The sequence below is a fragment of the Anopheles marshallii genome, chromosome 2 (genome assembly GCF_943734725.1).
Source record: "Anopheles marshallii chromosome 2, idAnoMarsDA_429_01, whole genome shotgun sequence".
In the NCBI taxonomy this organism is placed as follows: Eukaryota; Metazoa; Arthropoda; class Insecta; order Diptera; family Culicidae; genus Anopheles; species Anopheles marshallii.
The window spans coordinates 91,092,412-91,108,263 of record NC_071326.1 but is presented as its reverse complement, the minus strand read 5'-3'; the positions used below and the strand labels follow the sequence as shown (position 1 = coordinate 91,108,263).

The 15,852-nt window shown below is 46.7% G+C and overlaps 6 protein-coding genes and 1 non-coding gene across 7 annotated transcripts; 3 read left to right on the top strand and 4 right to left on the bottom strand.

Moving 5' to 3' along the window:
- The first annotated feature begins 3,170 nt into the window (after positions 1–3,170).
- Positions 3,171–3,243, top strand: Trnaf-gaa (transfer RNA phenylalanine (anticodon GAA)). Its single transcript has one exon. It is a non-coding gene; the product is annotated as a tRNA-Phe (tRNA).
- A 1,227-nt stretch (positions 3,244–4,470) lies between these two features.
- On the top strand, positions 4,471–5,091 carry LOC128718827 (uncharacterized). Its single transcript, XM_053812442.1, has one exon. It carries the CDS (start codon positions 4,471–4,473, stop codon positions 5,089–5,091), a length of 621 nt encoding a protein of 206 aa, XP_053668417.1.
- A 599-nt stretch (positions 5,092–5,690) lies between these two features.
- Positions 5,691–6,535, bottom strand: LOC128718825 (WAP, Kazal, immunoglobulin, Kunitz and NTR domain-containing protein). The gene is made up of 4 exons (XM_053812441.1): positions 6,532–6,535; positions 6,393–6,449; positions 6,146–6,304; positions 5,691–5,800 (listed from the first exon to the last, which is right to left on the bottom strand). Exons 1-4 carry the CDS (start codon positions 6,533–6,535, stop codon positions 5,691–5,693), a joined length of 330 nt encoding a protein of 109 aa, XP_053668416.1.
- Positions 6,536–7,918: 1,383 nt separating this feature from the next.
- Positions 7,919–11,333, bottom strand: LOC128706792 (cyclic nucleotide-gated cation channel beta-3). Its single transcript, XM_053801734.1, has 6 exons — positions 10,375–11,333; positions 10,120–10,304; positions 9,658–10,043; positions 9,441–9,590; positions 9,294–9,378; positions 7,919–9,213 (listed from the first exon to the last, which is right to left on the bottom strand). Exons 1-6 carry the CDS (start codon positions 11,331–11,333, stop codon positions 7,919–7,921), a joined length of 3,060 nt encoding a protein of 1,019 aa, XP_053657709.1.
- A 976-nt stretch (positions 11,334–12,309) lies between these two features.
- Positions 12,310–13,667, bottom strand: LOC128710039 (inactive peptidyl-prolyl cis-trans isomerase shutdown). Its single transcript, XM_053805079.1, has 2 exons — positions 13,627–13,667; positions 12,310–13,570 (listed from the first exon to the last, which is right to left on the bottom strand). The coding sequence occupies exons 1-2, from the start codon at positions 13,665–13,667 to the stop codon at positions 12,310–12,312; spliced, it is 1,302 nt and encodes a 433-aa protein (XP_053661054.1).
- Positions 13,668–14,075: 408 nt separating this feature from the next.
- Positions 14,076–14,950, top strand: LOC128710041 (ribose-5-phosphate isomerase). The gene is made up of 2 exons (XM_053805080.1): positions 14,076–14,501; positions 14,561–14,950. Exons 1-2 carry the CDS (start codon positions 14,076–14,078, stop codon positions 14,948–14,950), a joined length of 816 nt encoding a protein of 271 aa, XP_053661055.1.
- Positions 14,951–15,086: 136 nt separating this feature from the next.
- LOC128707583 (protein TEX261) lies at positions 15,087–15,847 on the bottom strand. The gene is made up of 3 exons (XM_053802541.1): positions 15,778–15,847; positions 15,261–15,686; positions 15,087–15,205 (listed from the first exon to the last, which is right to left on the bottom strand). The coding sequence occupies exons 1-3, from the start codon at positions 15,845–15,847 to the stop codon at positions 15,087–15,089; spliced, it is 615 nt and encodes a 204-aa protein (XP_053658516.1).
- Between the last annotated feature and the right edge of the window lie 5 nt (positions 15,848–15,852).

The window sequence follows — 15,852 nt, the reverse complement described above, 5'->3', positions numbered from 1 at the left end:
CAACATGTTCATAAATTCCAACATTACCTTCAGATATCTGTGGATTTCGCTTGATCTAGCCCTGTTTAGTATTCTCCACCCCCAAACTCATCAAAACTAGATCCATCACTATGGTGGTCCATAAAATAGTTCCCCTATTCCGTGAAAATTATGCTTTCGTCAGCCGCGAAAAGCATTTCGCGATATAGTTTCCGACAGTTTACCAACGCAAACGGCAACCACTAATAGATGGTTACGACCGCAGGATATAGCTGCCACAAAACGATACGCCACAAACGTTACCCATTATCCAATCAGTAAATCATCGAATTCGTTACAAATGACACGCATACCCCCCGGGTCAGACACATGTGCGCCGACACCACGAAACAACAGACCGAAAAAAAAAACACAACGATCAAAACGGAATACAACAGCCCGGCACGCAACGCATATTAGCTCGTGGCATTCGAATTGGCATTACTGTGGCCATTGTAGCTATCATATCTGCACCAAACTGCATGTATTGTCGGTTCACACTTGCCCCGTGCAGGCACATGTCCGTGGTGTGCGGGAGAGCCTAGCGCCTAGGATGTAATAAAGTTCATACGTTACCGCTTGGCGGATCTTCCGGCGGAAAGGTAACTGTAGCTGCTGAGGCAGGATCCCACTAACAGGTTGAAGACTTCATTTTGCGAAGTGTGGTGGAATTTGCGAGGTTTGGAACAGCAGTTTTCGATGCGTTCTTTGGCCGTCACTTACACAACACGACACATTTTAAGTTATCACATGCGATTGTGAGCAATTCATCGGTGTTCGGTTGTAAACAGTTTGATGATATTATTATCCACCTACTACCACCATTACTCTAAAGGCAACGATTGAATTCATTAATTATTGATTGTCCCACAAAATTGATTCCGTTTGCATTCATCGGCAGCATTTCTTTCGACTACAATACCAAACATCGATCGAACCGCGAGCCCTACTGTTTTCCACCATGTCTGACGCATACGCAGTTTCGGAAGGTACTGACTTTCGCCACAACTTTCGGCTCGCGGTTTTGGATCCCCTTTGGAGCTGGAGCGGCATTTCGGTGCGCTTACTACCGACGACCAGCCGAGAGGAACGACTTCCATACCGAAATATCTGACTGAGTGACTGACTTGTAGTAACGTGCTACAACACGTGCCGAATCGTTGTTCGGTCGTTACGATGGCTCAACATACACGATGCTTTGTTCCTGTTGTTGGAATCAGGGTTAAGAGATTATTGTGTTGTAGTTGATTCGGGTTGTTGACTGTTGTTGGAATCAGGGTTAAGAGATTATTGTGTTGTAGTTGATTCGGGTTGAGTAGTTGTTGTTTTCATCTTTTTGATTGAAAACCTCCTCCTCCTGGTTGTTGTGACACCATGCCGCAGGCCGGTAAGAATCGAATGACCCAGAAGTAGCTGTAAGTATGATAAGTTGGATAACTCCATAACTGCTAAATAAAAAAAAAATGTCTCCAAATGCGACATCTTCTGGGAGCTCCAGGATACGGTCGGAATAATACCAAAGGCAGACACACAAACAAGGATCTACAGCGGGAGGTGGTAGATTTCATTTTGGTTCAATATTGATTAGACAAATATAATTTCAACACGGGCAGACTAAACCCGATAATAATGCCAAACCACGAAGGACGGCTCAAAACACGAGGCTCCTGCAGGAGCGGATGGGAAGGAAAGTACCACGATGGGGCAGGACAGGTAATTTCGTTGCCTTCCTTCCATTCCAATCGTTTAGCAACGTAGAAATGGGGAATTCATCAGACCAAAAAGTTTATAATTTTCATTACCCAGTCAATCGCTTGGCATGCAAACGGGTCCGGGTGAGACTCTGTTCGGTCGGTAGTCTGTTTGGAAATTATGGCCAAGTTTAGTGGAAACCAAGCACGACAGAGCGCAAGAAACACGAGCACTGCAGCGTATCCTGGCACGGACGGTGGTACATGGCTGTGAGGACTCTTCATTTCGAAGCTTATAGCCAAAGTTTCCACTTTCGACAACCGGCCGGGTGCTCCGTGGGCTCCTACTCCACAGAGCAAGGGGCAGAATGAGAACGTGCTGTAGTTTTGCATGCTAAATAAGTTATGTGGCTTTGTTGGGCATCGGTGTACGAGGAGTAACCGGTGGATGACACAAGAACTTCAACGGGGCTTTCAAACCCGATTAAAGGCGGGTCTGAAACGCAAATTTATCCTTTATTGCTTTTTAAATGTCTTGAAAGTGGGTTTTTTGGTTTATCGCTCACGAAGGCACGAAGTACACGGCCCGTCCGAACCGCAGCTTGTCCTCGCCTCTCAACATGCAAGATGCAGTTTTTGATTTTCCAAGCAGGTTTAAGCAATATCTCCCTATCGATAAGCCTATTTCGATTGTTATCGATATAGACACGTGTTGTTTTCGCTAACAGGTGACCTCCAATCGCAGAATTGAAGTTGAAAGTCACGGACTTAACCCTCAAACACTCCGAGCGGTAGTGTGCGAGGATGCGTTCGAGAAGCTTGAAGTTTGAAATTTGAACAGCCCACGGCAGAAAGAATGTGAAGTTAGAGGGAAAAAAATGGCAAAAATCAACAGTATGCTAAAGTGTGGTGTCAAGGACGACGCCTCGTTCGAACGCGATTCGCGAACAGATGGATGGCAAAAGCAGCCTACATCGAACCCTTATATCAACAGTGTAAATAATAAGCACGGTGTGCAACGCGCTGTTTATATTCCAATTCTGTTCATGGATCTTGTGGAATTCGAGTTGCAATCGTGCTTGTGCATTTCTTGTCCTTTGCTAGAACATCTGCAAGTTGCAGAGATCATTTTTCCACAGGTCAGTGCACCTTCAAGGGTTAGTCGCGGCGCAATCGATCATAATCATTGGTAAAAATCCCTTTTCCGCAGTGGCGCATAAGTCTCTCAATGTGTGTGTGTGTGTGTGGCACAGCCGAGTCGTGACGAGTGGCGGGAAATTAAAAAAATCGTGATACTCTCCCATCAACCGTACTGATAATGACACGATGGTGTTAATGCTGGTATCAGCATGCAACGTGTGATTACGGAATTACTGCCCTATGCGTAACCTTTCGGTCCATAACATTTCGAGCGGTACTCGTGCTGATGCACACCTGTTCGTAATGTGATTAGCATATCTAGCCGAAATAGCTCAGTTGGGAGAGCGTTAGACTGAAGATCTAAAGGTCCCCGGTTCAATCCCGGGTTTCGGCAAACGCTTGAAATCTGAAAGATCATCATCAGTGATGTTTTCTTTTAATAATGCATCTCTCTAGAGTGTACCAGCTCCAATGAACTCTGTGCGGGGGGTGTGTGTATTGTGTGTCCATGACAGGAAGGAAGGATGGGGTAAACAACTCGTTGTATTTCTTCCAGAATAATAAAAATTTACATATTTTTTTGAATATTCATTACATGCAAGCCATGTCCTTACTAAAGGCATAATTGAATTACTGATAATTTGCACGTGCACAGTGTTGACTGCAATTGGCTTTTAGATTACAAATAATGGCCGAGGAAACAACCTTGCAATTGAGCGTGTAATCGTATCAGCAACGGAGCTTTTTGACAGAGTTATCCCCGTAGAGCTCCAGCGTCGTCAGAACCCATCGACTAAAACCGATTAGCCACGATTTATATGCGATCTAATGCCATCCTTTACCTGCATCGTTCACACTGTCACCCACGTCTATAACGATGCCATTTAAAATTGCTCCACAAAAGAATGCAAAAGGTGAAGATCAAAATCACAGGATGGTGGGAAAAAAATCAACCCCGAATTTCTATGCATTAATGGGTATACTAGGACGTGTACCGATCGAACTGATCGTTGAATATCCATCGTTTACCTGTCAGATGGAATGAGACGCTTCTCGCACATACCTGTGTGGTTCACAGGGGAACCGTATAATTTATGCCGCTAACGATCACCATTCCACATTATTATGCACAACATCCACCGATGGATGGTGCGAATCTGCTCAGCCTCTTGGCTGGTGCCAAGTGGTTGTTATCTTCCCGGTGTACGGCGGTCGGGAGTTGCCTGACGGTAGATGACCTCGACCGAGACCGTCGTCGCGGATGAGCCGTCGCAACCGACGATGTCTTGGGTCAGACCGGGTCGGAAAACACCAGTGTGCAGCGTCAGAGCTGGTTCATCGAACCAGTCGCGTTCTTGCGTTCTTGCGGGTGCCCGCGGACATAGAAAGTGAAACTTGTTCTGCTGCCCCAAAACAGGTTAACACTACCGAAGATTGGCGCATCGAGGAAGGAAAACCTGCTCGCCGGCGCTGCCCGGCGTTGAGCAACAAAAGATGCATTATAAATAGGTCAGTCTGGAAAAGTGGCAAAGTTAGTTCCAGTTTGACTGCCGTTTGGCGAATATCATCTCGAAGAAGAGCTTTGCCCAAAGTGATCTCTGTGCCGATTGTAGCAGATAAGATGGTGTCACCGGCGGTTCGCAGTGTCAGCTATGTGGTGTTTTTGGTGCTGATCGCTACCGTAGTGAACAGTGCACCACAGAAGAAGTTCCCCTTCACGAGGCCACGTTTGGCCGCCCCGGAGCCGGAAGAAAAGACGAATGCTGAAGAGGCGGCAACTTCCGAGGAAGCTGCATCACAGGAAGCTAGCGACGAGTCGTTGGAGAAGATTCAAGCCAAATCCGCCCAATACGCGTATGACACGTCCGTGAATGATACCATCAACGATCATACGATCATGCGCCAGGAGGAACGGAACGGACTGGCGCTGAAGGGCATGTACTCGTACAGTGACGGCTTCTTCAAGCGTACCGTTCACTACGAAGCCGACGATAAGGGGTACCGCGTGGTGAAGGAGATTAACATCCCGATCGGCAATGGACCGCAGGTCGATCCGAATGGAAAGGCTGATGTATCATCCTCACTGACGGGCTCGTACTCAATTACTGCCGATGACATTGCCAAACCGAAGCGCAAAGGAGTGCCGGCGTCTCAGGAAGCAGCGTCGGAAGAAGCAGCGGCTTCGTCGGAGGAAGTACAGCCGGAAGAAGATCCAATTGAATCGGATGAGGATGAAAAGTAAAGGAGGTCTTTTTGCGCTGTTATTTCCTTCATTCGGTCCGGTTTGGTGTCATGCAATAAAGAATCACATGTTATTTATGAACAAATGAGCTGCCTTTGCACGGTTGTTGCCTTAAGAGATGGATATACACGCTTACCTTGTATATCCTCGTAGGTCACATGGGCAGAAATAATTTCTATGTGTTTCGCTGAGTTTAAGCTGAGTTTAAGGTGAAGAGCGAAACGGTACGGATGAAGGTCGATTTGTTGTAACATCAAATTGTTAAGTGTTTACAATACATTGAAGTACACTTAGGTCGCGTTCTGCATGAACGTCGTCAATGTGTGTTCTGCTATTCAAAATGCTTTGGGGCCAGACATTGAATAGTTAAGCTAAAATTGACAAACAAAGGTCTGCAATATTTAATGGCCGCATGTCTTTGAGCACATTGTTGGGTGTTTTTTTTTAGTTCTCAGACCTCGAAGATTTGGGATGAAAATCAATTAATGGATTGTGAAGTACGTTTCACAATTTTGTTTGTATTTCAGGACCATAAGTAGAACCAGTAGACCAACACCATCCGTAAATGCACAAGATATACGATTTATTCATTCTATTCCTCACGCACGGACACACTTTTGGCGTTTGGTAGCTGGATCGGTACCGCACTTCTCGAATGAGTTGCACTTGGTGCTGCCGCAGTACGATCCTGAACCGGAGCTGGAACTATCTGCAGTGGTCCATTAGTGGGGGGCGAAAAATGCGAAGAAAAACAAATAAGTAAGATGGCAGTAAGCAGCGTCAAAACAACGTAGTGAGCCGTTAATAATGAGTAGAATACAGGGCACTAATTGTAGGTAAGGAGAGGTTGAGTATTTCAAAACTGAGTAGTCCAAAAGTAGTCAATTTCAAACGCCGGTAATAGTGATGTACACACAGTAGTAGTCTGCGGCAATTTCATAAATTTCGTCAACTTCAGTTAATCGTGCAAAGTAACTTATCAGCGGCGAACTCAACATCCGCGAACCCATACGACGGGGCGGTGGAAATGTAGGTCGTCGATTTGATCACTTACACTTGTTGTTGCCCTGCTTCAGTTTGCTGCGTTCGACGCAGGATTTGCGGTTGCATGCGTTAACACAGCATTTACCACCGATAACAGTACAGTCACTATCGGTATGACAGGTTGGTGAGCAGGACGCCACTTTCGATGCTAGCGGACACTCATCTCCAGCTGTTGGCGAAAATATATTGCACAAGGACCGGTTGTTGCAAGTCCGTTACTTTAAAACCTTTCAAACACAATCTGAATGGGTACTTACCAGCACTCGCGACGACGACACACAGCGCCAGGGCCAGGGCAACTACTACGAATTTGGCTGTTAAGGGAAGTATACAAGTAAAGGAATGGTTTAAGGGTCTGAAAACAAGTTCCTGCTATATCGCTACTTTAGAACGTACCCATTTTTAAAGTTCTTGGCCAATACAGGACTGTTTGAATTATGTGATGTTACGTTTACGCGTCTCTCTCGGCGGACGTTAGAAGATTAACTGATTGGAACAAGTCTCAAGACGCGTGGAGATAACTTGTAATGGTATATTTAAAACTTCTCCCACCCAAATGAGCTCCGGGGTAGTAAGACCGCACTACGGGACAGGTTATCAACAGGTGGCCAAAATAGTGGTTGCCAGCTCAAGACATTCGTACTCTGGTGTGTTAGAAAAAAGGTCCCAAAGATATTGTGCACGGCATGATGAAGTTATTTTATGGGCTTGAGGAATATTTTTAACTATATTTACTTTTATTGGCCATATGTTCAACTTTGCAACCTTGGCCTTCTACGCAGTGCGATGCGAATCATCCGTAATAAATATTCCCTCTTTTCCGAATGCCCACGTTACCTGCAAGCCAACACGGCTCGTTAAATCGAAAACTGGTTCCGTCGAACGTGATCTATCGGTTCTGAAGACAGTTTCTGCTAATGATAAAATTATTCTCGCATTTCTCGATCATATTTACACCGGGTTGTCATTTTTTGTAATGAAATTTATTCATAAATCTTTAAGACAGCGAGACATGGTACAACGATGCACATTGAACACGAATCCTAACAATTAGCACTACAAAAGGTTTACCTTTGGTAAATGTTAAAAAAGTGACATTAAAATGTTCATCCATCATCCAACAGTGAGACGCGTGTACGCGCGAATGACTCATTTCCGCTAGCTGCCATACTTCCAAAGGCCAACCATATTCTCCCCTAAGGCATCGTAATTGTATTGATTCCATCGTTGATATCGGCCATCCGTCGATCACGTTCCTATAGCCTTACCTTGCCGAAGCTCCTCGCTCCCGTAACAGCAAGGTGGCGCTAATTTATTGCCCTGCAATATGCACGCGACGTGCACGGGCGAATGAGACCTTAGCATGGATGTTACGGTACGCAAAATGTCCAATCGTTTGTCTGTCGAACGGCACGGAATGACGTAGTGGAGCTTGTTTCCCCCAAGCATGTGGTAGATGGTGTTATTAAAGCCAGGTACAATACCCGACGGCTTTAAGATGCCTTGAACTCTAGCGCTCTTCGTTCCCTGTGCAAGTAACAATTGGATGCTCATGCATTTCGTCATCTCTACTAAGTTGGCTTACCTCACTTAAAGTGAACGTAAAAGTCATCAAACGGAAGTATAAAAATGATTAACGTCAGTATATTGCGTAAGCGCTGCGAATACCTCTAGCAGCTCGTCCGCGAAGATCATCCAAAAGCAGTCGTTATACATGGAAAACGGTTATTGCGCATTTAGCAAAACACATCGTCACATTGCTTATTGCTACACACATGGCGAATTAAACTGGCGACTTTTCCTGGTTGCCGTACTCATCCTTGGAAAGCTCGTGGAGCAGCTTGTACTTTTCCGTATCGGTTAGATTGATATAGCTATTGTTCTCCATCAGCTCTTTCTTAATGCTGTACACCAAATCACACGGCAATTCGACATTCTTTTCGTTCTCGATCTGCACCTCGGTCGTGTGCTTGATCTCCACACTGCGTACCGAGGCCGTTTCTTCGCGATCTGGTTCAACGTTCTTCTCCTCAGCTCCGGCCATCTCCATTTGCTGCTCGTCCGTCTCGTCCGTCAATGGATCAATCATTTTGAAACCTTGCATTAGCAATTGCACGGCGGCCGACTCCTGGGGCAACGCTTGGATGACGGTTTTTAGCAGCTTCGGAGAGGTTGGATCCTGTGGATTCCGGATGACTACATCCGCCTCACTGTCCTTCGTGTCGATGCTCTGCTGCGATTCGGCCTTTTCACGGGCAGCATTTTTGCGCATCAAACTCTTGGCACGCTTCTTCAGGATGGCCTGTGCATTCGGGTAGTACACGATCGCTTCGTTCAGATCCGATTTGGAGAGCACGAACAGGTTGGAGAATCCTTTCGATCGTACATCCGCCGTACGACGGTTTCCTTCCGCACCGTTGATCGCCAGCAGACTGATCTCACCGAACACGGAACCCTCGTACAGTGTCGCTAGCACAACATCGTTCCGAGGACCACCCATCACCTGGACCTGGCCCGTCTTCACGATGTACATCTCCTTACCGACCTCACCCTTCCGGCACACGTAATCCCCGGGCAGGAAGGTGACCGAGCGCAGCTTCAGCACGAGTTCACGTAACAACGCTTCCTCGCAGTCGGCAAACAGCTGCACTTTGGATAGGGTCTGTATGTGTACCGAGATAGCGATGTCGGTCTTCAGGTTAGCCGGCAACGCATCCATAATATGCGTCTCGTCCAAGCACTTCTGCTGCTCCCAGGTGAAGGTAAACCACATCTTGACACGCCGCTGCAGATCGGTTGGCAGGTTGAGGCGGCGCATATACTCCAGCGTTTCGTCGACCAGCTGCTTGTACTCGGACTTGGAACGTGTCGCAGTCGCAATGATGTCCCGTATCTGGCCGATAAGCAGCGCGAACACAAACACACCCATCAGCCAGGCGGCCGTCATGAACATCAGCTCGCCCTCCTTCTCCGGTTTTGGGTTTTTGCCAATGGAGGTGGCCGTTTTGGTAGCGAATGCGAAGCAGCGTACGTACGCGTGACCCTTGTTGTTGAACACCCACCGATTGGAGCCGAGTCCTAAGGAGAGAAGGATAGCAATGAATCCGTTATCGGGTTAAGTGCAAGGGCAGAGGACAGGTCTCGGCTGTGACAGGTACCTTGATAGGCACTGTACGCGTAATATGCGCACGCTGTCAGATGTATCATGTACAGCATGTAGGTCAGCGTCTTCACAACACGTATCTGGAAGGCACGTTGGTTAGAAACTGTTGGAAGTGGAGGATCGAAACACTTTGGACACTTACAATATGTGGCGATGAAATGACTCGATCGATCAGCTTGAAAAACTCCCAAAAACTTTGAATCTTCAGTAGTCGCGGTGCACGAAACACCACGTGCTCGGTCCCAAAGCGAAGGTATAGCAAATCCAGCGGCACCAACGCTAACAGATCCATCTGAAAAGGGCCAGGCGATCCAGGATGTACTACCCATTTAAAGAGACACCAATCATCGTCGTCCTACCTTAAACTGCAGCTTACGCATGTAGTTCTTGCGAGTAAGATTCTTATCCTTCACCCAGAATCCTTCATAGAGATACATCAAGCGATGCTTAACGAACAGTATGTCCAGCAGGTAGATAACATCCGCACAAATGTCCATCGCAATCCAATATTTGGTATTTTCGGGCGTTTGATAGGGGAACGAGGATCGCAGCGGTATGACCCACGCATTGTACAGGAACGAAAGCGACACGATAAACAGCCAGGCAATGTAAAATTTTCCTTGGGGATCAAGCACATTATCGCTTCGGCCGCCGCAACAGAAGATAGGGCAAAACAGGTAGTGGCTGCAGCCCGGTGTCTCGGTGGCTGACTGAAGCGTTAAGGCGGAGTTTTGTATCGTCCGTTCTTGTTGGAGTAAGTAGCGAATATGTAAATCATGGAGTGGTTATGTAAAAACATGGATGGAATATGTATTACTCACGATTTACGTGGTGCTTCTGCGTGGAGGGAGCCGTAGAAGGAGCACTGGCACTGCTGGACGGTGTGGGAGGAATTTCAAGCTTGCTGCGCATCTTTCTGGTTCGCTCCGAGAATCGGTTAGCCAAATGGCGTAGCCGGACGGTAACAAAATCATTTCCGTTTGTTGGCATCATCTCTGTGGGACTTCTGTTGGAGAAGAATAAAAAAGATCGGAGTCACAATCAGCTACCATGTTAAAGTTGTTCTTTACACTCACGTGGAATTTCGTCTTTCCTCCAATGGTTCTATGGAGGTTCCGTTAGCATTCTCGATCTGCTGGGAGTTATCATCTAAGCGTGGTTTTTCGTGACTATTGATTTCGTTAGGAACGTCGCTGGACATCGCCGGGACAGGTGGTGGAGTTGTTTCGTCCTCACACAGCGATGTTCCTGCCGATTCCGTCACGCACATCTGCAAACTCTCCACCGGTGTGTCTACCGAGCTGGATCGCGAATCAAGCCCATCGTGTTCACCCGTCGAGTAGTGCTGGTGCTCCAACTTGACCAGCATGTTGCTTTCATCGTTAATGATCCGCTTGACTAGTTCGTGCGTACTGCGCAAATTTGATACAGCATTTTCGGCCTCCTGGCAGCCAATCTTTCCATTCCGAAAGTATAGCTTTGATTTGTAGCCACCTTTCGGGCTGAACGATTTGATGCGTCGTTTCTGTGTGATGTTCACCTTGTAGGTCGGGGAGCGCAGAACCTTTTTCTGACCGTCTAGCGTTTTGATGACGCGATTGAAGCACTTTTTCGTGGGACTACACTTGCTCCGAATGAGCTGCATAGTACGCTCGGCCGCTTTACGTTGACGTTCCCGTAGCGACGCTTGTTCATCCTGCTCGCGTTCACGCCGTAATATGTCCTCGGTCACGCTGATAAAGTCTTCAAGCTCGCGTATGTCCTTCGAAATTTCTTCGAGACTTTTGTGCAGCTTCACCTCATCACGGCTGCCGGTGCGTGCTAGAGCACCACTTGAACCACTCATCCAGGCCGGTTGTCCCGGGACACCTGGTCGGGATCCGAGCCGACCGTATTCATTGTTCCGCGGCCATCCGATAAACGGCGATAACGACGGTGGAGGTGACCTTGGTGGCCACCCACCATCAAGTGAGAGAACTGTTTCCGAGCGGGAACGATTCACCTGCTCGACACCCAATGGTGCAGAGGTGGACATTGTGAATGACCGAGTACGACTAACGATGGAAGCGATTAATCAGAATCACACTGTCCGACACCACCTCCCACCATATTGCGGACCGTCGTGTCGTGCTGTGTGCGACGTTGATGGCCGTGACGGTAGTAATAACACTCTATACGGCCATCAAGTTACCGAATGCAACCGTATGCTGGGATGGGGTAGTCACGATGCAACTGCTGCTGAATACCAATTTTGCTGTTAGAGGTTACCAGCGGAATGATTATCCCACTAATATTTGGATGTCCAACCAAACATTTAACGCGAATGGAAAATCGATATCGGAATGTGTTGTGGATTTCTCTATTTATATCAAACAGACGTGTTTAGCCTACTCACAGTGTCCTGTCCGACTGTAGGAAATCACACAGAGAAAGGATACAGTTTTTTACGCAAAACATGCGAAGCGCATTTTGCGCATGATCGGTTAATACGTCGTGTTTTGAAATGGAAACAGTACAACCACTTGGGGACGCGGTGCAGAAGCGGCACGTGGTCATTGGTTTGTTTACCAATGCACTTACAATGGGACGGAAGAAATGAGTTTGATTTTTGAACGTTTATCAGGAAGTTTGATACTGAGGTAACATTTTCTAGTGCGTGGAATGTCGTATTTTAACAGTTTAAGTTTAATAATTAAGCTAGTCCAGAGGCTTATGACAGTACTAATTCTTAATATTATTGGATAATAATTCACAAAAAAAAAATCTTTCGTCGTTCCCATCAAGATCCCAACATAGTTTATCATAGTTCATTTTAGTTTAATTGCATTTACAGTTGTAGCGTTTTGTTGCTACCAAAACTTCGTCATACATATTTTTGCTGTAGATATTCCTGCGAAGTTATTGTACATGAAACTTAAGAATGTAATTCCTAACATCGAATGTGGAAAGAAGAAAATAAACATCATATTGGCAATGGTGCACCTCCTTCAAGCAATCCGACGAACCGCGAGTTACTTTTGGAATTTATAATGTTTTTTGTTGTTATTCATCTGAATATTAAGTTTCAGATTGAATTCGTCGGCCAATCGCTCCAAAATCAGCACCTCCTTCTCAGAGAAATGGTCAGGTAGAGACAGTGTGTTACACTTTTCATCCTCCAGAAACACTTGCATCGACTTCCTTATATCCTCTAGCAGCGTGGTCTCCTCCGCAGTGTCGTTTTCCCCCTTGGAATTTACCAATCCGAAAGCACGCGTCCAGATTTTTTTCTCCTCGATCTGATGCTTTGACGAACATTCGTTCAGCTCCTTCAAAGTTCGCTGAATGTTTTCATCCTGCGGTTCCAGTTTCTGTGCTCCCAACAGACATTTGCGCGAACGGTCATATTCTCCGATTTTCATCAACGCTTTTCCCTCTTGATATAGGATTTTCGCGTTTTTGTTAACGTCACACAGATTACGCATTGCGTTCACCATGCGGCAGGCATCTTTGGGCTGGTCGCGGCGATTGTAGCACACAGCCAGGCTTGTGTAGAGTGCGATTAGCGTTTTTTGTTGCTCTTCCTGTTCAGTTTCGTCCTTCAAGTGGCACAACTGCAGCGTATTGACCGCTTCCAGATATTTCGCGATCGCTTTGGGTATCAAATTGCGCTTAAAACAGTCCTTGGCGTATTGTCGGATTTGTATCACCCTGTCCTTTACCATTTGGTACGATCGACGTTCGGTTTCGTTCAGCTTCGATAAAGCATCGCCATCGACGACAGGACTGGCGCTAGTTATTCTGATAACAAACAACGCATCCGCCTTCGGTTTAATGCGCGGTGGACATCCGACCTCACCGTACAGCAGCTGGTACGAGATCAGAAACTGTGCTTCCTCGCTAACACGCATCGTCCTTATAGCTTCCTCAAAACCGGGCAGCACACTGTGCGATCCAAGCACCAACCGCAACGGTTTGTCACGCAATGTCGAGGAATCGAAGGGCTTCATCTCCTTCTCGAAGAACGCATTGTAGTCAACTGTCACCTGTGTATTGTCCGGCAGTTCCTCGCCGACCCCCGCCTTCGTAATGCGTTTATAGATGTGTTCGCTAACTAATTCCATCTCCTGGCGCAACTCCTCGAAGGTACGGTCCCAGGGAGTTAGGAACTGTTTGTATTTGTCCTCATCCTCGTCCGCACTGCCATAATCGTCTTCTATGAAGTAGTCGTCGCCCTCATGGTCATTGAAATCGGTATCGATTTGGAATTCGGCTCCACCGTTTAGCAAATCGCTGAAATAAAAAGCAAATGATGAGTACTGTGACGTCAGTCCTATCTTCACACTTACTTTATGTTGATCGGGGCCTTCAAAACATTTCCAGCATCCATGGTGTTTCGATTTGCGGACTGTGATTTGCAACGTGCTTTCGAAGAAATGGTTTCTCTGGCTGGAGATGAATGGAAATGCGCTGAGGTAAACAATTAATGGAACTGTCAAAATATGCCGCCGTTTTGTTTCGCTTTTGTTGTACTGTCAGCATGGCAGGACTGGCGAACTCCTTCGGAAAGGGAAACAGGATTAAAATTGCGGCTCTTTATTCAAATGAGCAAAATAGTGTGATGCATGAAGAGGAAATATTGAACAACGTCGATGGCTATTATTATAAAGTGATAGCTAACACCACACAACGGGAATAAATAGGTATTCGTTTGGCAACCCTGCTCCCTCGGTAGGAAGAGTTTGTCAAAACCGGTACGATCGCGTTTGATCGATAACAAAATCTAGTCCTGTGGCACATGTGGGGGCAGCTTGTACGTTCACTTTCACCCAGCTCACTGATAGCACCACGGTGTAGTACGAACAATTACTTGTCCAAAGGTGTGTTCTTTACTTCTCGCGTTACAATGTCCTTGGAGGAGGCAAAGAGATGTGCCGCGTACAAGGCGGTCGATGAGTACGTGAAGGACAACACCGTCGTGGGAGTCGGATCGGGCTCCACCGTGGTTTATGCGGTGCATCGTATAGCGGAGCGTGTGAAGGCAGAAGGCCTGAAGCTGATTTGTATTCCGACGAGCTTCCAAGCCCGGCAGCTTATCATCGAGCATGGCTTGATTTTGGGTGATTTGGAGTGCAATCCTCGGCTGGACTGTGCTATCGATGGGGCGGACGAAGTTGACGCCAACATGGTTCTTATCAAGGGTGGGGGCGGATGTTTGCTACAGGTATGTTGTTCTGCATGCTAGCTCCGATTCGTTGGGTAATGTGGAAGTATTTTCTGCAGGAAAAAATCGTAGCATCCTGTGCCGAGCGGCTAGTAATCATTGCGGATTACACAAAGGACTCCGCGAAGCTTGGCCAGCAGTATCGTAAAGGCATCCCATTAGAAGTAGCTCCGATGGCTTATGTGCCGATTAAGAACAGAGTGGAGTTGCGCTTTGGTGGCAGTTTGAAGCTACGAATGGCGGTAGCAAAGGCAGGCCCCGTTGTCACTGACAACGGGAATTTCATTTTGGATTGGAGCTTCCCCGACGATAAGGAGTATGATTGGAATGCTGTTAATCGGGAGATCATGATGATTCCAGGTGTTGTAGATACAGGGTTGTTTGTTGACATGGCAACGAAGGCCTACTTTGGGCAGAAGGACGGAACAGTGACGGAACGAAGCGGCTAATTGACTGGTATTTGTTTTTTTATTATTCCTATGTTGGGGTTTTTTGTATCGTAATAAATAGAAATAATATACAAGTCGAATGCATGTTTACCGCAAGGGATAAGTGTCCATAATCATGAGAAATAAACCACACAGATTAAAACGCTTTCTTGTTGCGCTCGGGTAGCAAGCTTTCTTTTGCGTAGCTGAACAACGAAAGAAGACCCATCTTCTTCCGGCTGGAGAAATAATTCGTTACTACATCGTCATTACCACCTGAGGAGTAAAAATAATACATTATTTCCTATCATTTTTGCACAAACCAAACAACGGTTCCTCCTACCTAGCAGATGCGTTCGCTCGTTACTCGTCGGCAGCACATTATCGTTTGCAGAAAGTGACACAAACAATGCGAATGGAACGAGCCACAGGCAAAGCGTAAAGTATGCGAGAACTTCCGTAAAGCTATGATACTGTAGCTGAAAGTACACGAAAGCGAGATAATGGTTCGCTACCAACAACAGTACTGCGCTGATAAAAGCCGGTGAAAGAAACCGCACGTAAGGAAAGTCGGTTAGGATGAGCTCGTGCAGTATTTGTGCTCCGAGTCCACAGAGCAACATGGTCCAGGAGAAATTTTCGGTAAAGATAAATATCACATACAATGCGGCAGTTACTCCTACCATCCAGCTGATGACTTTCTTTGCCATGACCGTGTATTCTTCCACCAGCTCAGCTAGATAGTACAGCCCGGCGGCTGTTGCAATGGAACAGTTGTGAGAAAAACAGGTGCGTTAGATGGCCACGTTCCAAGAAAATGCTCGATTGCCTTGACGCTATTTACGTACCTATCGAGACGGTAGCGAAGCAAATCTGCACCAGCAGTGAAACGTAGCTCAAAAGCCCAAGGAAGGACATGGTTG